Source organism: Ailuropoda melanoleuca, chromosome 12 (assembly GCF_002007445.2).
Source record: "Ailuropoda melanoleuca isolate Jingjing chromosome 12, ASM200744v2, whole genome shotgun sequence".
Classification (NCBI taxonomy): domain Eukaryota; kingdom Metazoa; phylum Chordata; class Mammalia; order Carnivora; family Ursidae; genus Ailuropoda; species Ailuropoda melanoleuca.
Genome location: NC_048229.1, coordinates 23892786 through 23915620, shown reverse-complemented (window position 1 = coordinate 23915620; position 22835 = coordinate 23892786). Strand labels below are relative to the sequence as shown.

The window sequence follows — 22835 nt, the reverse complement described above, 5'->3', positions numbered from 1 at the left end:
AACCATTCTTTTTCTTTTCTTTTTTTCATGATAGCAATCCTAGTAGGTTTGAAATCGTATCTCATGCTTTGATTTGCATTCCTTTAATGACTAATGAGTTGAGCATCTTTTCATGTGCTTATTGGCCATGTGAATATCTTGTTTAGAGAAATGTCCGTTGAAGTCCTTTGTCCATTTTTTAATTGGGTTGTTTGTCTTTTTGTTATTAAGTTCTTTATGTATGCTGGATAGTAAGCCTTATCAGATATATGATTTGCAAATATTTTCTCTCATTCTGTTTGTTGGTTTTTCACTGTGTTTGTAATGAATACCCTTTGATGTACAAACGTTTAAAATTTTGACGAAGTCCGATTTATCTTTTTAAAAATTTATTTTAATTTTTTTAGAGGGGGAGGGACAGAGGGAGAGGGAGAGAGAAAATCTTAAGCAGGCTCTACACCCAGTGTGGAGCCTGACACAGGGCTCCATCTTACAACCCTGAGATCATGGCCTATGCCAAAGTCAAGAGTCAGACACTCAGTTGCTCCCAATTTATCTATTTTTAAAATTTTGTTACTTAGGCTTTTGGTGTCACAAATCCAAGGTCGTTTCAAAGGTCATTGAGATTTATCCTTATGTTTTCTTCTAAGAATTTTATGGTTTTAGCCTTATATTTATGTTGATTCATTTTGAGTTAATTTTTGTATATGGTGTGAGTTAGGGGTACAATTTCATTCTTTTGCATGAGGATATCCAGTTGTCTCAGCACCATCTTTTGACATTGAATGGCATTCACACCCTTGTAAAAAATCAATTAGCCATAGTTGTATAGGTTTATTTCTGGACTTTCAGGTCTATCCCACTGGTATATATGTCTTTCCTTATGCCACTACCACACTGTTTCGATTACTACAACTTTGTAGTAAGTTTTGGAGTCAGAAAGTGTGAGTGCTCCAACTTTGTTCTTTTTCAGGTTTGTTTTGGCTGTTTGGGGCCCTTTGCAGTTTCATATGAATTTGAGGATCAGCTTTTTCATTTCTGCCAAAGAAGGCTGTTGGAATTTTGATGGGGATTGCATTGAATCTGTTTTGGGTAGAACTAACACTTCAACAACATTAAGTCTTCCTGTCCATTAATATGGGATGACTTTCCACTTATTTAGGTATTTTTAATTTCTCTCAATAATGTTTTCTAGTTTTCAGTGTACACGTATTTCTCCTCTTTGCTTCAATGTATTCTTATAGCTATTTTATTCTTTTAGATGCTATTGTAAATATAGGTTTCTTAATTTCCTTCTCAGATTATACATTGCTGGTATATAGGAACACACAGATTTTTATGTGTGCAACTTTGCTAAATTTATTAGCTTCAGTAGCTTTCTTATGTATTCTTTGGGGTTTTCACATCATCTGTGTATAGAGATATTTTTACTTCCTCCTTTCCAATCAGGATGCCTTTTGTTTCTGTTTCTTACCGGATTTCTCTGGCAGGAACTTCCAGTACATCATCAAATAGCAGTGATGAACGTGAGCATCCTTGTCTCATTCCTGATCTTAGTGGTAAGTAAGCTTTCTATCTTTCACCATTAGGTTAGCTGCAGATTTTTCACAGATGTCCTTTATCATGTTGAAGAAATTTCCTTATATTGCTAGTTCTCTGAGAGTTTTTGTCATGAAAAGGTGTTGGATTTCCTTTGACCTTCTTGCTTTTCTCTTATAAGAATGCTTATGATTCCGGGGCGCCTGGGTGGCACAGCGGCTAAGCGTCTGCCTTTGGCTCAGGGCGCGATCCCGGCGTTGTGGGATCGAGCCCCACATCAGGCTCTTCCGCACTGAGCCTGCTTCTTCCTCTCCCACTCCCCTGCTTGTGTTCCCTCTCTCGCTGGCTGTCTCTATCTCTGTCGAATAAATAAATAAAATCTTTTAAAAAAAAAAAGAATGCTTATGATTCCATTTACGGCCCACCTGAATAGTCCAGGATAATATCCCCATTCTAAGATCCTTAACCTAATCACATCTGTGACATCTTTTTTTTTTTTTTCTGGTAACCTCTCTCTTGCCATATACAGTAACATACTCACAGGTTCAGGGATTTAGGTGTGAGCATCTTGGGAAGGGGGGAGGCATGATTATGCTGACCAAGAAGGAGAAGCTGAATTGAAGGACCTGAAAGCAACAGTGGGAAAGTAGAATGGGTCAGATGTGGTGGCTCGGCTTGAGGAGGGTGGGAGACAACTAATGCTCAGGAGTCATATGAGAGGTAGTCTGGGTCTAGAAGATGGTGGGGGGGCCCTGGGTGGCTTAGTTGGTTGAGTATCTGCCTGCAGCTTGGGTCATGATCCCAAGGTCCTGGGATAGAGCCCTGGGTTGGGCTCCCAGCTCAGTGGGGAGCCTGCTTCTGCCTGCCACTCTGCCTACTTGTGTGCACACACTCTCTCTCTCTTCCTCTGTCAAATAAATAAATAAAATCTTAAAAAAAATAGAAGATGGTAGGAATGAGATACAGCTACTGGACTTAGAGGCACTGGTCAAGCACCAGCCTAACCCAGCCCAAAGTCATTCCCATACCCAGCTCACACTCTGTACGGCTGTAGGAAACTGCCATGGTGGAGTCATATCAACCCAGGTGAGCAGCTAGGGCTCCTTGCGATGTTCCAGCTGGATGACCACATAGGAGTCCAGTAACCCTAATGGAGTTCCACAGCAGGTCACAGGGTGAGCATGACAGATGTGACTGGAAATAAAATGGAACCTCACAAGATAAATCATCCAAGAAAAGTTTTGCAAAAATAACATCATAGGTCCAAAAAGCAATGACCATAAAAGCATGGAGCGCTTAGCAAGGAACAGCCTCTGGAAGCTCCTGCTGGAGTCAGGGGAGTAAAACCCAGATGCAGAAGGGCCTTGGTCCCAATGGGCTCAACAGGCAGACCCACTGGACAGAGTGAAAGACGTTTACCCACAATATCATGGTCAGTAAGTGAAGCCTGGTGCCCAGCCCCAAGTCCAAAAACACCCCCACAGGGAACCCAAGAATGTCCTTAGAGTCATATCACGGAACAGGCCTCTCTGGCCTCTCAGGGGCCCCTACACCTCCTGAGAGAAGCCACAGCGATGTCATCAAAGGTCACCAAGCCCTGCAACAAGCAGGTGGGCAGTTGACTATGGTGTAAGTTATGGGTGTGTGATCCAGGCCTCTAGTGCCTGTCTTAACAGCCACTTCCCTGATACTGCCCCTGGAACCTCTCCCCAATACACTCGATGAATTCCCTCAGTACTCCACATCTGAGACACACTAGGGCACTGACCCCATGCTGGGCCCCCTACGCTGGCCCTAATAGGTTTTGGACCATCCTTCTATCACATCCTTGGGCCTTGCCTCATCTGTTCCAATGTTTCCCCCTCCCCAGGCTTCTTAGAGATCCCTCTGCACATAGCAGCCAGAGGGACTGTGTGCAAAAGGCAGCTGGTATCTACAAATCTATGTGAAGCCAAGCCTCCTTCCAACTGCATCTGTGATCGTTACCCTTAAACTCCATTCTGGGCCCAACTTCACCTAGCTCTCCAGTCCTAACCTCAGTGTCCCTTCTCTCCCTCCAGTGGTTGTCTGTAACCAAGACCCTTAGACCCTACTTCCTAAATCTGGTTCCCAGGCCTTACCCTGGTCCAAGCCCTCAGCCTATCACTCCTTGGGCACTATCAGCCAGACCTTTCTCAAGAACACCAAATCTCTGAGCCTTGCCCACATCACCTTTCCACTCAGATGTCTCCAGGCAACTCCTGCTCTTCCTTTGGGACCTGCTCCTCTTTCCCCTTTCCCATTTCTATGGAAGGCAGTTCCATTCTTTCAACTGCTCAGGCTAAAAACCTGTAGTCCTTCTGTACCTCTCATCACTTTCTCACCCCTCTTTGATCCATCAGCAAATCCAGCTGGCTCTGCCCGCAGAAGAGATCCAGAATCTGACTACTTCTCCTACATCTTTTGCCACCACCACCCTAGTCCAGGCTGCCACCATCGCTTGCCTCCATGATTGCAGTTGCCTCCTTCCTCTGTCCACACCCACCTTCACCTTCATCTGGTCCCCCATCACTTCTCCATGTGGAAACTAAAGGTATACTGCTCAAATTAGATCAGGTCCCTTCTCTATTCACAGATCTTCTCAGCTCACGGGGCCCTCAGAATAAAGGCCTAGCGTGAAACCTCCCCGGAGCTTTCTGGTCCCACCAGAAGTAAAGTACTTCAAGTTTCCCTAATGCCTTCCTCTCTGGATGGCCTCCAAGCCTTTGCACATGGAGGTCCCTCTGCCTGGAACAACTTCCATGCTTCATTCCAAGGCTGCTAAAAATGGGGTGCGTGCACCCCTGGAGGGAAAAAGATGACCCCAGGCTGGACGCCCTCAGTTTCGATTTTAGGACACTGGGGCTTGGAATCTCGTCAGGCGGGAGCTTGGGAGACCTTCCCTTACCCATGCCAAGTCCACCAGTGCTGCCTCAGACGGGGACCCGGCGCAATGGACCCAGCCTGGCTTAGGTGCCGGGTCCTTTCTAACAACGCCGCTGACGAGTCTCAGACTCTTTAGGCCAAGCTATTCGCCGGACCCCCAATTCCCGATATTCCTCGCGGTGCCACTTGGTCTTTGGCCTGGTGACACGGAACCGCGGTCCCTGCAGAAGTAGGCTTTATGGTGAGAACTACACTACCCAGAGGACGCTGCGCTATGCAGGGCATATCCGTGCGTAGCGCACCGGGCAAGGGCCGAACTTCTGGCATCTCGCGGAGGTTTTCTTTTGACGGGCCGTGCGCCTGTTCAGAGACCTCGGTACCTGGGTTGGGGCCTCGTTCGGGAAACTACAGGGCGTCAGCATCCCGGGCTTGAGGGGCTCGAAGTGTGGACGGTGGGGACGGCTCCTTTCTAGACCTTTGCGCCTGCAGGCGGGACCTACGAGCTATCATCCCCACCTCCTCGAGCCTCGGTTTTCTCGGAAAGAGAACGGACGGCCCTGGGGATGTCCGCAGGGACTTCCGCAAGAGCCCGTCGAACGTGGTGACCTTCCCAGAAGAGAAACCTTGGGCGTGTTTCCACCATACTGAGCCGGAGACCGAGGCTCGGAGGGGCTGGCTGCCGTTGCCCAGGCTTCACCAGCCGTGGTGGAACTGAGGGCGGAGGAGGTGTTCTTCCAGCGGTCTATCCCTAACGGGTGCGCGCTCGGTATCTCGCTCCTCGGTCCCTAGCGGGTTACCATGGGAACAGTGGCGCTACCGGAAGTCTTCGGAGAGTGAGGGGTCCTGCTTACAGAAGCTGGGCAGTACCCCTAACCTCAAGGTCCTGGAGCTCCAACGTTAGTGGTTGAGTGAGTGTGCCGTGGGTTCCCTGCCGTTTCCATTTCTTTGTCCGGAATGATGGGAGTCACTCTCATTTTGTGCCTTCGTGTCCCAGATGACTGGTCAATATGCTGCCCCAAAAGGGGGAGGGGCCTGAAAGGGTTTTTCACCCTCATAGACAGAGACGTGCAAAGGCTTATTTGTGAGCCTGAGCCGGGAGCCATCTGGGAACCCCAAATCTTTCTTACATCTTGGGAGGAAAGAGAACCTGGTAAGAGAATTCAGGCTGCAGCTTAGGCTCTCTTTAGGGAGACTGAGTGCTGGCCCTTTATTCTTACTCTGCCATTAACTGGTTTCTTTGGCTGGTGTGTGAACAGACTGAGGGGCAAGGGCAAAAACAGGGTGGCCAGAGAGGAGGCTTCAGCAATAGTCCAGGCGTGTAATGATGCCCTAGACCAGGGAGGTAGCCCTGGGTCAGACTGGGAAGATGGTGGTCCCAAGGGGGACGGATTGTGAGAGCATGTGACAGGGAAAGGGAGGTTCTGTACACTACTGAGGCCCCGCAGTGGGACTACAGGCCTTGTAGGGATGCTGCTACAGAATAATGGTTCAGTCTACTGCAAGTGTAGGGATCAGGATGTGTTAGCCACAATGATAGTGGAACTAGTGGGACCTGAAGGACTTTCCTGTGGTGGAACAGGTAGGACACATCTGGTAAGGGGTTAAGACAAGCAAAGGCAGAGGTGTAAGAGGGCCAGCGGTATTTGGGAATCCAGGTGTTTGTAGCTCTCAGAAGGAGCAGAGGACAGTGACAGATGAGGAAGGCCTTGAACAAAGGGCCAGGGGCAGCCCCTAGCCCTGAGTGTCATTGGAGGTTTTGTCGCAAGACCAGCTGGAATTGGATCCTTGCTATTATTTCCAGGGTCACTAGCTGCCACGTGCAGAGTGGCCTGGGGAGAGTTGAGAGGGCTGATCCAAGGACATAGCAGAAAGAAGAGGGCCTAGAGGTGTGAGAAAGGAGCTGTCACAAACTGATGAGTCTGTCATGAGTCAGGCAGAACAGTGGGAACAAGGGCTTGGTGCTGGGGTCCTAGGGGAAAGTTTGAACCTGGCTATTTTTGTCATAGGTCACACTATGGGAGAATGTCCAGGGAACCACCTGGAAGTAGGGAATACACAGATTGGATGATATCCATTTCCCCTCCTATTTTATGATGCATTGGCTGCAATGCAGTGGCCAGTGGGTCTTGGGAGAAGGAGAAGACCCTGATGTTGGTAGACTAGTGTCCCATCTGAAATGAAGGCCTGGGAAGGAGGGTAAGCTGGAGGAGTTATTATGTCTTGGAGGTGTTATAGAGGAGAGGGTTGCCAGGGGAGAGAGCAGGGTGCCCTGGGTTTTAGGCCTGGGGCTCGAAGAGATCCACTCATGTGCCCTGCAGGATCAGCTGTCTTCCTCACTCCAAGGCCTGGTGACCTTCAAGGATGTGGCCATGTACCTCTCTTAGGAGGAGTGGAGACTCTTCACTGGCCCAGAGGATCCTGTACCGGGACGTGATGTTGAATGACTTCACGTTCATGGCCTTACTGAGTGAATCTCCTGCATCTGTTTATGTGTTCCTTTTCAGAGTTGTTGGCACTCGTTCACACCCACCTACCATAACCTATAGAAAGGGCATTTCCCTATTTTCAGGTAATTCATGTGAAAGGGAAGATAAGGAGGCACTGTTGGAATAAGATGTTTCTAGAAAAATTGTATCACAGGTCTGGACTCCCAGTGCTGGTCCTTCTAGCCAGAAGGTCCACCCTTATAACCCTGGTGGTTAAGTCTTCAGCGACTTTGTCCCTGGAGAAGCATGGAAACAGACCCTGGACAGAAACTGCACATGTGGGGGGCATGCAGGAGAGAATTTTGGTTCCACTTAAACCTTCAGCTGCAACAGTTGACTTTAATATGGAGAGAAACCTCTCCCCTGTGATGAGTGCATACTATAGAAAAGTTGTGCACATGTAAGGATGTCCTGGACAGCCGTGACCTAACACCCAGCCACCCACAGTGATAGGAAGCCGTGAAGGAGTACTGTACTCAGGAAGGCCTTCCCACCCAGACCCAATATCGGGCAGTTCCCCAAGTCCACACTGCAGAGAAACCCTGCAAGTACAGCAGCTAGGGGACAGCCTTCCTGAAGAGCTCCACCCTCCTTAGCCATCTGACTCACCCTGAAGAGAGACTAGATAGATGCCCAACAAATAGAAATGTCCGCAAGGAGAAATCAGTGCTTGTTGGTCACCAAAAAATTCACACTAGAGAAACAGCCTATGTGAGTCAGGAGAGTAGGAAGGCCTTCGGCCACACATTTTTCAGTTGAAAAAGCATCAGAAAATTCACTCTGGGGAAAGGCCTTACGAGTACATGGAGTGTGGAAAAGCTTTCTGCCAAAGTTACACTCTAAATCAGCACCAGAAGGTTCACGCTGGTGAAAGGCCCCGAGTGTAGCAAATGTGGGAAAGTCTTTGGCCACAGGTCTAACCTTAGGAAGTACCAGAAGGTTCACACTGGAGAAGGGCCCTAAGAGTGCAGCCATTGTGGGAGGGCCTTTAGTGAAACCCGAGCCCTTGTTCAGCACCAGATTGTTTACACCAAAGAAAGGCCATGTGAATGTGGCAAATGTGGGAAAGCCGGATCAGCCACAAATTCCACATAGTTCCACACTTGAAATTGCAAACAAGAAAGGCCTCTGAGTGCACCAAATGTGGCAAAGCCTTGGGGACACCGGGGTGGCTCAATCAGTTAAGCGTCTGCCTTCAGCTCGGGTCATGATCTCAGGGTGGTGGGATTGAGCCCCATGTGGGGTTCCCTGCTCAGCAGGGAGTCTGCTGCTTCTTCTCCCTCTTCCTCTTCCCCTTGCTTGTGCACTCTCTCTCTCTGTCAAATAAGTAAAAAAAAAAATTTTTTTTAACGTGGCAAAGCCTTGAGCCAGAGTGCCTACTTTGCCCTGCATGATAGAGTTCATGCTGGAGAAAGACCTTACAAGTGCACTGAATGTGGAAAAACTTAGCCAGCCTTCCTCCATTATGCACCATGAGAAAGCTCACACTAGAAAAAGGTCTTACAAGTGCAGTGAGTGTGGGAAAGCCTTGAGCTGCAGATTTAATTTATTAAACATCAAACTTCACACCAGATAAAGCCTTTAGAGTGCAGTCAGTGTCGGAAAGCTTCCAGCCCAAATGGCACATTTGCTCAGCTCCATTCCATGAGAGGAGCGCACACGAGTGCATGAATCTAGGGAAGGATGGCTTCCCACTGTGGCTTCATTCAGCACGAAGGGAACCACAGCCAGGATAACCCCTGCACGAGTAGCTTTCGTGAGGTAACTTTCAGCAGCAGTTAAACCTTATGCACCAGCACACTCCCCTGAGGAAGTGATCTCATGTGGGTGTTTGGCGGTCACCCCACACATGTGCCATGGACCCCCTACCACCAAATTTGTTTCCGAAGCTGCTGCTGTATGCACCAAGAGAATTTAAGAGGAAATTTCTTCACACAGAGGACTGCTGGGGAGATCTGGACAGTCACAAGCAGGTCTAGGCTGACTGCGCAGAACAGCAGCTGGGGCGGGGGGCGGTGTGGGTTGGACCATGTGGCTAAGGGAAGGAGCTGGGGGAAAGTTACTGTATGGAGGCTGGACATTTGTGACATTTAAGGTTCTCACTGGAGCACACTCAGACATGCCTTCAGCCTGCCTACGTATGGAGCCAAAAGGGAAAGGGAGGGTGAGGTTTAGCAAGAAGTCAGCAGTCAAGCATCAGAAATGGAGTCAGACTCTCGAATGCAGCAGGAAAGCCTCCGTTGTCTGGCTTGTGTTGTGTCTGTGATCTGCCAGGATCTGGACAAGCGGCAGGCTGCCGTCTGTGGCGTCTGGACTGTGCTGCCCTCATGCCTGTGTTGTTCAGGAAGGTCTGAGACTGAGTGCCACCGTGGAGGGAATCCTGCTGGTCCTGAGCTGGTGTGGGGTTTCTTCTCAGCCATGATTATGTTAGGCATGGTTACCTGCCAGCTCTGGCCAAGGAGACCTGGCCAGAGGAATCTCTGGAGGGATTTTGGGGAAAGTTTCCTTTCTTCACAGATGCCAACTCCATGTGTAATAGCCATGGTGAATTTCATGATCCCCTGAATTAACATTCAAACAGCTTTTCTTTCTTTCCTTCCTCCCTTCCTTCCTTCCTCCTTCCCTTCCTTCCTTCCTCCATGCCCATTGTGGAGCCCAATGTGGGGTCAAAACCTGAGCTGAGATCAAGAGTCGGAGGCTTAATCGACTGAGCCACCCAGGCACCCCCCAAACCAGCCTTCTCAGACCACTCTTGACTGATAATAAAGATCTTATTGTTTTTTTAAGATTTTATTTATTTGTTTGTCAGAGAGCACACAAGGAGGGGGAGCGGCAGGCAGAGGGAGAAGCAGGCTCCCCATCGAGGAAGGAGCCCACTGTGGGACTCAGTCCCAGGACCCTGGGATGACCTGAGCCAAATCAAAGGCAGACACTTAATGGACCGAGACACCCAGGCGTCCCATAAATGCCTTATTTATAAAAATCGTTTTGAATCTCCGTTGCTGGGGTGCCCGGCTGGCTCAGTTGGTAGAAAATACAACTCTTGACCTTGGAGTTGTGAGTTCAAGCTCCACATTGGATCTAGAGATGACTTAAAAAAATAAAATAAGGGGCGCCTGGGTAGCGCAGTCGTTAAGCGTCTGCCTTCGGCTCGGGGGCGTGATCCCGGCATTCTGGGATCGAGTCCCACATCAGGCTCCTCTGCTGGGAGCCTGCTTCTTCCTCTCCCGCTCCCCTGCTTGTGTTCCCTCTCTCGCTGGCTGTCTCTCTGTTACATAAATAAATAAAATCTTAAAAAATAAAATAAAATAAATCTCCATTGCTTTATTGAGGAGGAGGTTGAGATACTGAAATCTCCCAGCATGAAAGTCAACATTGTTAATTTACATATAATAAAATTCTAATTTTTTAGAGGATTGCTAAACAAAAGATTAACAGCAGCCTTGCTCTCAATTTCAAAGGGGGAAGGCACTTTATTGATATTATAAAAATCTAATTGAAACAGAAGGGAAATCTGCACATGGATGAGGGCAATAGTAAGCAGGAAAGGAAAAGAAGACAAAATTACATCAATTGGGTACTTACAACACCCACTCTCCTCAGCGGGGGAAGCCCTGTGGACACAGCCAGGCTGGAGTCCAAGTCCCGACCAAGAGGTCTCAACAGAGCGTCTTGCCCTCAGGTGAGACTTTGGACTGAGCATCCCAGTGAGGGCTGTATTTACAGGGCAGATGACGGGTTCTGAAGCTAAACACATGTTTGCCTCCGTGCAGTTTGGAGGGGGCTGCATTTCTATGTCACCATGTCTTTACAGATTCAAGGAGCCTGGGCCATTTGGACTTGTCTCTCTTCCCAGTTTCCATTCTGGCGGGCAGCTCAGCCGGGAGCCAGAGGAGATACAAGGCAAAATTCATAGCTCTCAGTGTCAGAACAGCCAATTCTGACCTGGAGGCCAGCTAATGTCAATTAACCAGGCTCCTGAGGTTACCCATGCCACACAAGTCTCACAAACAACAGTCTTGAGACAGCCTGCGTTTGTGCAGGTTGGCTGGTGGGTAATGCAGGACAAATCGCAGAAACCTCCATCCGTACAATGCAGATGGGCAGAGGCAGAGGGAGAGGGAGAGAGAATCTCCAGCAGACTCCCTGCTGAGCACAGAGGCCGAGGCACAACCGGATCTCACAACCTGGAGATCCTGACCTGACCTGAAATCAAGAGTTGGACGCATTACAGACTGAGACACCCAGGCACCCCAAATGCTCCTAATTTTTAAAAATAATCTCTATACCTAACGTGGGGATCAAACTCATGACCTGGAAATCAAGATTCAGATGCTCTGCCGACTAAGCCAGCCCAATGCCCCAAAATGCTCTTTAAAATGTGTAGGTGTTGGGGCGCCTGGGTGGCAGAGCGGTTGAGCGTCTGCCTTCGGCTCAGGGCGTGATCCCGACGTTCTGGGATCGAGCCCCACGTCAGGCTCCTCCGCTATGAGCCTGCTTCTTCCTCTCCCACTTCCCCTGCTTGTGTTCCCTCTCTCGCTGGCTGTCTCTCTCTGTCAAATAAATAAATAAAATCTTTAAAAAAAAAATAAATAAAATGTGTAGGTGTTTACAAATGTGTGCACCTATGAAATGGCCACACTTAGAATATTGAACATTCTCATCACATCTAAGTTCACTTTGTGCTGCTTCCCACTCAGTCACCTCCAAGCCATGTGTCAGACAACTACTGAGGACTTGCTTGCTCCACTATAGGTTAGTTTTGTCTTTTCTAGTACGTCATATAAATGGAATAATTTATACCATATGGACTGTTTTGTGTGTTCTTTCACTCACCAGAATTTTGGGAGATTCATCAATGTTGTAACATATACCATTATTTCACTTATTACTGAGTAGTACCTCATTGTAGGAAATATTACTACATGTTTATTCCACTCACCAGTTGTTACCCATCAGAGTTGTTTCCAACTTTTAACTATTATGAATAAAGGTGCTATGAACATTATGTACCAGGATTTTTTAAAGACTTTCTTTTTAAGACTTTATTTTAAAGTAATCTCTGTACCTAATGTGGGGCTTCAATTCACGACCCCAAGTTCAAGATTCCCATGCTCTACTGACTGAGCCAGCCAGGTGCCCCTCATGTACCAGGATTTTGTGGTCACGTGCTTTCATTTTCTAAGGGTAAATCCCTAAAAGAATTGCTGAGCTGTACGATAGGCATATGATGAACTTCATAAGACAGTGAGGGTGTGCCACAGCTTGAGAGGCTGGCTGCCCCAGTCTAAGCAGAACTACGGAATTCAATATTCAGTCAAGGCACAATCTTCTAAGTATTCTATTTTGCTAAGATGAAGTAATGTGATTATAAATTACTCCTGGGAGGGATGCCTCGGTGACTCAGTCGGTTAAGCGTCTGCCTTCTGCTCAGGTCATGATCCTGGGGTCCTGGGATCAAGTTCCGCATCAGGCTCCTTGCTCAGCCTCGAGCCTGCCTCTCCCTCTGCCTGCCACTCCCCCCACTTGTTCTCTCTCTCAGGCAAATAAACACATAAAATCTTTTTAAAAGGTAAAAAAGAAATTCTCCTGGGGAAGGAAAATGCCTTCAAGTCCCTCATTGTACACAGCAGGGACTAGCAGAGTGCCTCACTCTGAGTCTAAATGTAGCATCCTTGGTGACCAGAAGGAAAACTCCGATACTGCCTGACAATTTCAAGCCAAGAAATACACAGCTCCTGTTAGGAAGCTAGGCATGAGCAACAGCAGGCTAGACCTTAGGTATCCTGACCCAGGGCCCCACCGCACGCCAGGTGTGCCCAGGGACCGCCCCATTCCACCCATCCAGCAGGCAGTTCGTGGTTACAGTGTCCCAGCAGAGGAAGAGTTAAGTTTGTTGTGCTTGTTGCACTTGTGCAGAAAGCAGCTGCTTGTCCTTATCTTTTTTTTTTTTTAAAGATTTTATTTATTTATTCGACAGAGATAGAGACAGCCAGCGAGAGAGGGAACACAAGCAGGGGGAGTGGGAGAGGAAGAAGCAGGCTCATAGCGGAAGAGTCTGACGTGGGGCTCGATCCCAGAACGTCGGGANACGCCGGGATCATGCCCTGAGCCGAAGGCAGACGCTTAACCGCTGTGCCACCCAGGCGCCCCTGCTTGCCCTTATCTGACCTGTGTCTCTAGAACAGAAATAATGTTGAGGTTACCTATGGTGCAGGTATTTGGGGGGCTTGTTGTTAAGATTTTATTTATTTATTTGAGAGAGAGAGCCTCTCAGGCATCCGCATACGGGCATTTTGAATGCATCATGGGAAAGGACATGCTTAATTGGCTAATTATTATATAATTCAGGCCTGTCACTCAAGTGATACGACCCTAGGATCCACCACAAAGAAAACATTGATAGAAGCCCACACCCTGGAGTTTCTGGGACCATTGTCTCCCTTGACTTGGCTGCTTCTCCCTTGGAATGTACTTTAATAAAACTTTGCTCTGGGGCACCTGGGTGGCTCAGTCGTTAAGTGTCTGCCTTCGGCTCAGGGCGTGATCCCAAAGTCCTGGGATCGAGCCCCGCATTGGGCTCCTCCTCTGGGAGCCTGCTTCTTCCTCTCCCACTCCCCCTGCTTGTGTTTCCTCTCTCGCTGGCCGTCTCTCTGTCAAATAAATAAATAAAATCTTTAAAAAAAAAAAACTTTGCTCTGCTGTACTTTCAGGATGCTGTCCTGTCACTCTTTACTGCAGTGGTGAAAATAACCAAGGCTTCTTTTCTTTTCCATCTAACTCTCCAGAACGCTCTCGGTCCCTAAATCCCTGGCACCACATTAGGCAACGACCATGACAAGGATGCTTCCCTTTGTTCCTGCTTCAGAGCATGTACCTGCAGGTGTGCTATGCGGCAGAGGGCTGTGGTGATTCTGTGTCAATGGGGAGGCTGGCTTTGCCACCAGAAACTCTGGTCATGGGGCGCCTGGGTGGCTCAGTCGTTAAGCGTCTGCCTTCAGCTCAGGGCGTGATCCCAGGGTCCTGGGACTGAGCCCTGCATCAGGCTCCTCTGCTGGGAGCCTGCTTCTTCCTCTCCCTCTCCCCCTGCTTGTGTTCCCTTTCTTGCTGGCTGTCTCTCTCTCTGTCAAATAAATAAAATCTTTAAAAAAAAAAAAAAGAAAGAAACACTGATTATGTGCTTAAATTCCCTCTGCCTCCACCACCTAAGGATATTTCCTCTCCTTCCAAAGACTGTCAAACCCACCCTAACTGGACAGTGATTTTAATGAAACTATTTTATCATTGTGGATAATAAGTGGAAGAGGGCACCAATGAAGGACAAGACCTCCAGAGCATGCTGGTATCCAGCCACACTATTCCTCCTAAGGGGTCATGGGAGAGGACAAAGACAGCAGCAACAACAGGACCCACCTTGCAGGGATCATGAGTTGTAAATGAGTGAACATATGTGAAAAGCTAAAGACAGTACCTGAAACAAGGTAGGCCATGATAAAGTTCATTCACTTATTGGGACCCCCAGTCCCTTGGAAAGAATGCTCTAATATTGTGAGACACTAGACACCCATAATCCATGGATGTTTTTTTCTTGAATAACAGACATCAAACTCATTGCTAAATTGTTTTAATTTTGTTATTAGACAGCTCCATGTAAGTATCACTGTCCCGTTGCCATGTGGTTATCCCAGGAGGCCCCAGGTGCCAGTTGATTTGGTCTGGGCACTTGGGCTACTCCCTCCCCCTCTCCCTCCATGCCGAGCCTGGACACCTAGGTATGCTCAGCAGTACCCGCTTCCTCATCACCGCCCACTCCAGCAGCCAGCTTCCCTGAGAGATGAAAGGTAGGGCAGGAGCAACTGAGGTTCTGGTTCCTGCGGCAGTCAGGAATGGAACCCTCTGAACTAGGATGCAATGTGAGAGGATGCTGGTGGCTAGAGGCACTTTCTGACTCCCAGGTGTGGAGGGCTCTAACACTGTTAGCAGTGTGGCCAAAAACAGGCGTGGTGTTTTCCACAAGCCATAGAGGTGCCCAACATTAATGCCAGGCTGCCTGGGCTGGGAGCTGAATGGTGATATGCCCCAAAACCACGAGCTGTGCATTCTTAGTCCAGTACTTTAGATGGGAAGAAACTTAAATCACAGACAGGGGACATCAGTTCCCCAGAATACACAGGTTATAGTCAGAGGAACCCAGCTGCAAACTCAGGTCAGCCTGACCTACCTTGGGCCTAAGCTCTGACTCGTCTTCCTCCATGTTGCTTTTTTTATTTTTTAAAGATTTTATATATTTATTTGAGAGGGGGAGAGGGAGAGAGAGAAAGCAGGAGTGAGAAAGGGAGCTCAGGGTGAGTCTTGATCCCAGGACCCTGAGATCATGACCAGAGCCGAGATCAGGAGTCAGACGCTTAACTGACTGAACCACCCATTCCCCCAGGAAACTTTTATTCAGTGTATTAGGGTGTGGGGACACGGAGCTTGCATATACATTAAGGAAGTTATACATATTCTGTTATTGAGGCACATTGGTTCAATTGTGTCTTGGTTTGCTGTCTTGCCCCCACCCCTAGCACCCCTACCCCACAGTGCAATCTTGTTCACCGGAGATTGGAGCCAGGGATATGGAGCTATTTTGTGTACAGAGGAAGACTTGTTGCCTTTTTTTTTTTTTCATTTCCAATTCATTAAATTATGAACTTATCAAACAGCATTTCTCTAAATATTAGGCAATCAAGATCCCTCTAGTCTAACTAATTACACATTATAGGGATAATTTTAAAAGAAGTTTTCAAGAGATTTAAAGGTAAGCCTCTGAGGGACATGGGGAAAGGTAGCCATTGGGACAGGGAGGTGGGTCCTCGGTCATACAGCCATAGCTTAGATCGTGTCCATCTTCCCCTGCCCACTGTTGTAGGGCCTGATGGCCTTTGAGGATGTGGCTGTGTACTTCTCCCAGGAGGAGTGGGAGCTCCTGGACGCAGCCCAGAGGGCCTTGTACTGCCATGTGATGCTAGAGAACTTCGCACTTGTGGCCTCACTGGGTAAGGCCCTGGGTTCTCCATGGGAAGCTCAGTTGTTGCCAGCACTAACCCCTTGTCTCCTGTTGGCCCGTGAGCAGCCTCACACCAGCTGGCCGCGTGTCCCTGTGCCACTGTGGAGTCTCTGTGTCCAGGCTCGGCCCCTTTCACCTGCCCCTGCCAGCACGGTTCTCCCCACAGGAACCATTGAACTTTTCCTGTGAGTCCTGCCCAGTGGTGTGGTTTTCTGATTGCACAGATGACGCTNTCTGCCAGCAGTCGTCCGTGTGCACTGAGACTGACTTTCCTTTGTTTTTGTGTGTGACAGACACCCAGGTCGGTCCCGAAGAAAAAGACCAAGGAGTCGATACCGTGATGTGCCAGCAGCACCTAGACGACCCAAAGACAAGCAAGTCTGGGAAAGTCCATTTTGCGCGGCCCATTTAGCAAGGAAAACGGATGGTTTAGGGACGTCTCAGACAACGATCCAGACTCAAGAAAGATGCAGACTGGGGGCTTGCGCGTCTTGGTGGAGGGGCTGATGTCAACCCCACAGACCACAGAGAGGCCGAACCCAAGCACAGGCCTCCAGAGGTGGAGCCAGGTCTGCATTCCCGGGCTCGCGGCCCAAGCACCACTGCTCCCAGCCCGGCCCTCCCGCAGGGCTTTGTCCCATGTCAGGCGCGCAGGGGTGCTGCGGGACTGCACTTCCCAGCGCTGCGCGAACACGCCTGGCCTTTGCCACCGACGTGCGAAAGGGCGCCGCCCAGCAGGCTGCAGAGCGGGCGGGAACTACGCTTCCCAGAAGGCGCCGCGCGTGCGTCCGCAGCGTGCACTGGGCCAATGAGGGCTTGCGGGGGCTGGACTTCCGGCGTCCGGGGACTGTCACTTTGCTGCGGAGCGTGGGGGCCACACCGGTGTTGGCGACTGCAGAGCGGTGGGCCCGGGCCTGTTTCCAGGAGGCTTGGAGACCCGAAGCGAGGGGCGCGACGAGTGCGCGAGCGGAGGGCCGCTAGGCGCGCGCCGTGGTCGCGGGCGACGGTCGCGCCGCCCGAATCTCGGTTTCTCCGGGTGTAGCCTGGCCGCCTCGCGGGGCTGTGGGGCGGTGCCCCGAGTCACGTGTTCCCCGACCCCCGGGCGGCTGGGCAGGCGGCGTCCTGGCCTCCAGGGCGTCTGTGCCCTAGACGGACGGGGAGACTGAGGCCCGGAGCCGGGACGTCCGCGTCGTCCGTCGCTGTCTGCGCGTCCCCAAGTGCAGGTTCCGATGGCGACCGCGGCGCTGACAGACCCGGCGCAGGTGAGTAGAGGAAGCCTCAGACCCCCCACCGCCTAGATCCGTCCTGGAGGGACCCAAGTCGACTCAGGGAGGGACTTTACCTGGACGTTTTGTCTCCCTCTCGGTTCGTCCTAGGCCCCGGTGTACAGGCCAGTGGAGCGTGCACGTGTGAGAGCCCCCCTTCTGGCAGCCCAGGGAGTGAGGTGTAGAAGGAAGTTCCATACGGAGGGCCCCGCACGTGCAAAAGCTGGGGGGAGGCTGAGCCTAAGTGCTTCCGAAACAGCTTGCTGACGTGAGCACGGGAGAGAAATGGCAGGCTGGAGTTGCGTCGGGATCCGTGGGAGGATTCGAACAGAGAGTGGACGTGCTCTAAGTTAGGGTGTTTAAAGTATTGCCACCGTTTGCTTGGCGGAAAAATGACGCAGGGCAGGGGTGGCCGTGTGCAGGGAGCAGGCACTGCCGCAGCCCAGGTGGCCGAAGACGGCACCTGCGGCACACCGGGCCAGTGGAGATGGGAAGAGCGGTTGGATTCTGGATTGATCTGATGTGTCAGTGTGGCGTGGGAGCCAGGGGCCCGAGTGGAGCACAGTCCCAAGTTTTTTTGGCCTGAGAACCCGGAAGAACGGAACTGCTGTAGACAGAAACAGGAATTTGAAGGGAAAGTGGGCTTCAGAGTAATATCAGGGAGTCTGTGATGTCCCAGAGTGGAGGTATTATCACGTGGACCTGGAATTGCAGATGTCCAAGGACACAGTCCTGATACCCTAAGCCAAGGCAGGGCCTGGGACTCAAATTTAGGAGGAAGGAATCTCATGGACTCAGACAGGGCTGGGTAGCACTCCAGGGAGATGGAGACAGGCTGGGAGCCCCTGGGGCTCTGGGAGGAAGTCTGGCAAGTGGCTGAAGACAGGGTTTTGGCCAAGGAAATGGGGGTAGGGGGTGGGGGCGTGGTTATGGAGGGAGGAGGAAACTGGCTTCCTGTGTGCCCAGGAGATCCTTGGGCCCCCTCCTATAGTGACTGGAGGGGATCAGCCCAGTCCTTCGTGCTGGAGGAGCGGCCTTGGCATGTCAGGCAAGTTCAGCAGAAGGGGGCATCCCTCCAGACATGGGCATGTCCTGGCGGGTCCGTAGCTGGGACTTGTACAATTACTAATTACAAGAACAGTTAAGGGCATGTCTGGGGAGGGTCAGTTTGTGCAAAGGCTGGGGCATGAGTGGGTACCTGGACCTGCCTTTGGGGTGGCGGCCATCTGGAGGCTGTGAGCTTGCTCTGGCTGCCTTGTGGAAATGGCCAGTGGGGAGGCCGAGAAGGCATCTATGCCCTAGACAGGTAGGGTTTAGGGGAGAAGAGGTAAATTCATCTGCAGAGCCCTGGGGAGGAGGGGTGAGGGTAAGAAGGTAAGCCTCTGAGGGACATGGGGAAAGGTAGCCATTGGGACAGGGAGGTGGGTCCTCGGTCATACAGCCATAGCTTAGATCGTGTCCATCTTCCCCTGCCCACTGTTGTAGGGCCTGATGGCCTTTGAGGATGTGGCCGTGTACTTCTCCCAGGAGGAGTGGGAGCTCCTGGACGCAGCCCAGAGGGCCTTGTACTGCCATGTGATGCTAGAGAACTTCGCACTTGTGGCCTCACTGGGTAAGGCCCTGGGTTCTCCATGGGAAGCTCAGTTGTTGCCAGCACTAACCCCTTGTCTCCTGTTGGCCCGTGAGCAGCCTCACACCAGCTGGCCGCGTGTCCCTGTGCCACTGTGGAGTCTCTGTGTCCAGGCTCGGCCCCTTTCACCTGCCCCTGCCAGCACGGTTCTCCCCACAGGAACCATTGAACTTTTCCTGTGAGTCCTGCCCAGTATTGTGGTTTTCTGGTTGCACAGATGACCCCGTCTGTGTCCCATAAAGTCGTGCCTTCTGCCATCTGTTGAGCAGGAGGTTGTCTTGAGTGGGCCTGGCCTCTCACTTGCTTGTCTTTTCTCACAGGACTCTCTGCCTCACGACCCCGGGTAGTCATCCAGCTTGAGCGTGGCGAGGAGCCCTGGGTTCTCAGTGGGACAGTTGTGACACCAGCCAGGAATGCTCACAGGAAGCCCAGCCCTGGTGAGTGGGGACTCAGAGGTGTGAGCTAGGGCCCACCAATGGCCAGGCTTCTATCCCCCTTTCCCTGCCTTCCTGGGCAGTCTCATCTCCTGCCTCCCACTTGACTCCCTCCCATTTTCCTTCTATTGTCAGCCCCTCCTGGAGGCTCTGGCCTTGGCTTGCCCATCAGCGGGGAGCTCCCAGGGTACCTCATTCCAGGCACAGGGGCACAGCCTTTGCCAGGACGCTCCTGGTCCTGCTTTCATAGAGCTGACCGTGCTAGGGGAGAGGCAGTGGGGAAAGAGAGTTCGTGAGTAAAGCCTATAGCATCAGGTCGCCATCAGTGTAAGGAGCAAAAGCAGGCTTGGGCAGTCCCCCGAGACAGAAGTGAATTACATACACTGGTGTCTGGGTACTGCTTTTCTTCCTAGCTTGGCACAGCCAGTCCTTGGCATCCCCTTTGCCTGATCACTAGGCCTCCCTGGTCATCCCTTCTTGGCCAGGATGACCCAGGATCTACCATTTCTGTGCCTTCAGGTTCCCGTCATCTGGCATATGACAGGGTTGTTCCAGGAGAAGCAGCGCTGCCAGGGGTCTTCCATGATGGCTCCTCTCCCGCACGTACAAGGGTCCTCCCCTTCACTGGCATCTGTGAACATGGGAAAAGCCTGGAGGGCTGGCAGGGCACCTCCCCCTCTCAGGAGAAAAAACCCACAGGGGTGTCTGTAATCTATTGGGAGCAGCTCTTGTTAGGTCCTGGCAGTGGGGAGGCCAGTGTCAGTCTGCGGCTGACCTCCCCACTGAGGACGGCCGAGGCCAGCCCACCTAGGGAGAAGGCTCTTATGACCCGCCCCATGCCAGGCAAGCAGCTAAGGGCATGTGGGGGTCAGAAGCCATATGGGCAGGAGGCCCCTGGGAGAGCTCTCCCCAAAATTCCAGAGTTAGAGGCTGGTCTCACCTCTGGGGCAGGAGGAAAGTGTCTGGCTAGCCACAAGCCTCACGGACTCCCTGCTGGCCAGGAGCCCCCAAACTGGGATCAGCTGGGCAAGGCCCTCCACACGGGCCCCGGCCTGCTTCCCGGGGAGAAGCCCTTCGAATGCAGGGCGTGCAACAAAGTGTTCGTGAAGAGCTCGGACCTGCTCAAGCACCTGCGCACGCACACTGGGGAGCGGCCCTATGAATGCGCACAGTGTGGCAAGGCCTTCAGCCAGACATCACACCTGACACAACACCAGCGCATCCACAGCGGTGAGACGCCCTACGCGTGCCTGGCCTGCGGCAAGGCCTTCCGGCATAGCTCCTCGCTGGTGCGGCACCAGCGCATCCACACGGCGGAGAAGTCCTTCCGCTGCAGCGAGTGTGGCAAGGCCTTCAGCCACGGCTCCAACCTCAGCCAGCACCGCAAGATCCACGCGGGCGGGCGGCCCTACGCGTGTGCCCAGTGTGGCCGCCGCTTCTGCCGCAACTCACACCTGATTCAGCATGAGCGCACGCACACGGGTGAGAAGCCTTGTGCCTGTGCCCTTTGCGGTGCCGCCTTCAGCCAGGGTTCTTCACTCTTTAAGCACCAGCGTGTGCACACAGGCGAGAAGCCCTTCGCCTGCGCCCAGTGTGGCCGCGCCTTCAGCCACAGCTCTAACCTCACACAGCATCAGCTGCTGCACACAGGCGAGCGGCCCTTCCGCTGTGGGGACTGCGGGAAGGCTTTTGCCAAGGGGGCGGTGTTGCTCAGCCACCGACGCATCCACACGGGGGAGAAGCCCTTTGTGTGCGCGCAGTGTGGCCGCGCCTTCCGTGAGCGCCCGGCCCTCTTCCACCACCAGAGGATCCACACGGGAGAGAAACCTGTGCGGAGAGCCCGGCGTGGGGCAGGCCTGTGCCCCCAGGCCAGGCCTTCTTCGGTGGCGTCATCCGAGGGCTCCCTGGGGAGGGAGGCCGGGCCCACTCCTGCCTCAGGTCCAGCTGCAGGTTCAAAGCCCACTGAAGCCTGAGTTCGCAGCTCCAGCCTTCCTGGCTTGTCGTAAAACATCCGCGTTCCCTGCACATCCACGTTTCGGAGAAGCCCCATGCGTGCGTGCACCACTGCGTGTGGTGACGATGTTTGCCGTTTCAGCCACAGCTCACTCCAACCCTAGATGGTCAGGCTGCAGGAATATGAGGGGGATATTTCCCCCTTCTGGCTGCTGGGACTTTGGTAGGGCAGAGACTTGGCGTCAGAGTGCCATTCATGCCCGCTATGACTATGGGTGCTCAGGTGAGGAGGGGGAGTGCTGGAATGCTGGGGAGGCAGTCCTAGAAATTTCCCCTGTGCACGCACAAACTGGCCACCATGCCGGCCGTCAGGATGTTCCTCCAAGACCTCCTGGACTTCCTCCAAGGCCTCCTGGGAGTGGACCCAGTAGATGGGAGGTCATGTGGGGGTCTAGGTTTGACCTTGGACTCTAAGTCGTAGCTTCCACCTCTGCGGAAAAGAACAGATGAGAGAGAGACAGAGAGAGAGAGTGAGCCAGGCCTACAGAGGGAATTTGCAGCATCCTGACAGGCAAGATCTTGGTACGGGCCAACACGTGCCAGTTGCCAGCTCTGTGAGGTGGCTGCTGTGGCTGGTATCCCCACTTCTCAGATGAGGAAACTGAGGCAGAGAGAGGGAATGTGAGTTGTACACAGCAGAGGCAGGACTTGAGTCCAGGGCACAGGCCCAGCATCCAGACAGCTCCCCACACTGGCACCCGTGCTCTGGTCTGCCAGTGTGAGAGCTGGGTGATGCCAGGCCTGGCTACCCGCACGTGGCAGTCCCACAGTGGGTGGGGCAAGTAGAGGTGGAGGTCCCTGGGGTGGGGAGAGGGAGACAGACATAAAGAATGATGGCTCTTGAGCCTTGCTCTTTGAGTTTCTCATCCAAGCCTCAGCATTGGCCATGTCTCATTGTTACCAAAGGCACCACTACAGGAGCCTTTATATCCCCACTGCCCTGACGAGAGGTGATCATAGCAGCAGGTTCGGAGGAGACCATATGCGACTACTCGTTTCTGCAGGGTCTGGTGGCAAGTGCCCACGTGTTCTCTTCCCTCCATAGGACAGAGGATTTGCTCTCATCTAAGGACCTGTTTGTGCACCCTCCCATCCTGGGACACCTGCACATGGCCTGGGACACAGAGTCAGAGGGGTCGGGTGGGACCAGGTTTCTCCCTGTGGCCCTCAGCTGACCAGGGCCCATCCTGACCTCGGTCCTCACACTCAGGAATGTCAGTGGTCTCTTTATTTGGGAACAAGAAAAACCGATAATTAGAAGTTGTTAGTGGACGCCATTGTGTAAAATCCTTGGCATGGCACTGTGGAAGTCCACAGCCTCAGCCTCCAGGTCATGGGTCAGAGGGATTTAACAACACAGTCCAGAGAGGCTTCCTGATAAAAATTTCTCAAACGTGCCCAGTAACAGTCTGATGCCTGTTTCATCTTAGCACACTGTATACATGTCTTCAGTGTGTGTTGTCACGGAGATGCAGGGACTTGGCTTTGACCCATGTCTCTTGGAGGGCCAAAGGGTAGATATGTAGGCTGTCTGAG

At 51.8% G+C, this 22835-nt stretch overlaps 2 protein-coding genes across 3 annotated transcripts in view; both read left to right on the top strand.

The window, feature by feature from the left end:
• The window catches only part of LOC100466053 (zinc finger protein 324A), a 45436-nt gene extending 22740 nt beyond the window's left edge, over positions 1-22696 (top strand). For both annotated transcript variants that reach the window (XM_034672839.1, XM_034672838.1), the window contains exons 2-5: positions 16251-17219; positions 18708-18834; positions 19173-19289; positions 19806-22696. In XM_034672839.1, the coding sequence (XP_034528730.1) occupies positions 17187-17219; positions 18708-18834; positions 19173-19289; positions 19806-21259 (1731 nt within the window). In that variant the 5' untranslated portion in view covers positions 16251-17186 and the 3' untranslated portion in view covers positions 21260-22696. The remainder of the gene's footprint in view (positions 1-16250; positions 17220-18707; positions 18835-19172; positions 19290-19805) is intronic.
• LOC117795122 (KRAB domain-containing protein ZNF747-like) lies at positions 15826-16938 on the top strand. The gene is made up of 2 exons (XM_034638037.1): positions 15826-15946; positions 16586-16938. Exons 1-2 carry the CDS (start codon positions 15826-15828, stop codon positions 16936-16938), a joined length of 474 nt encoding a protein of 157 aa, XP_034493928.1.
• Positions 22697-22835: the final 139 nt, after the last annotated feature.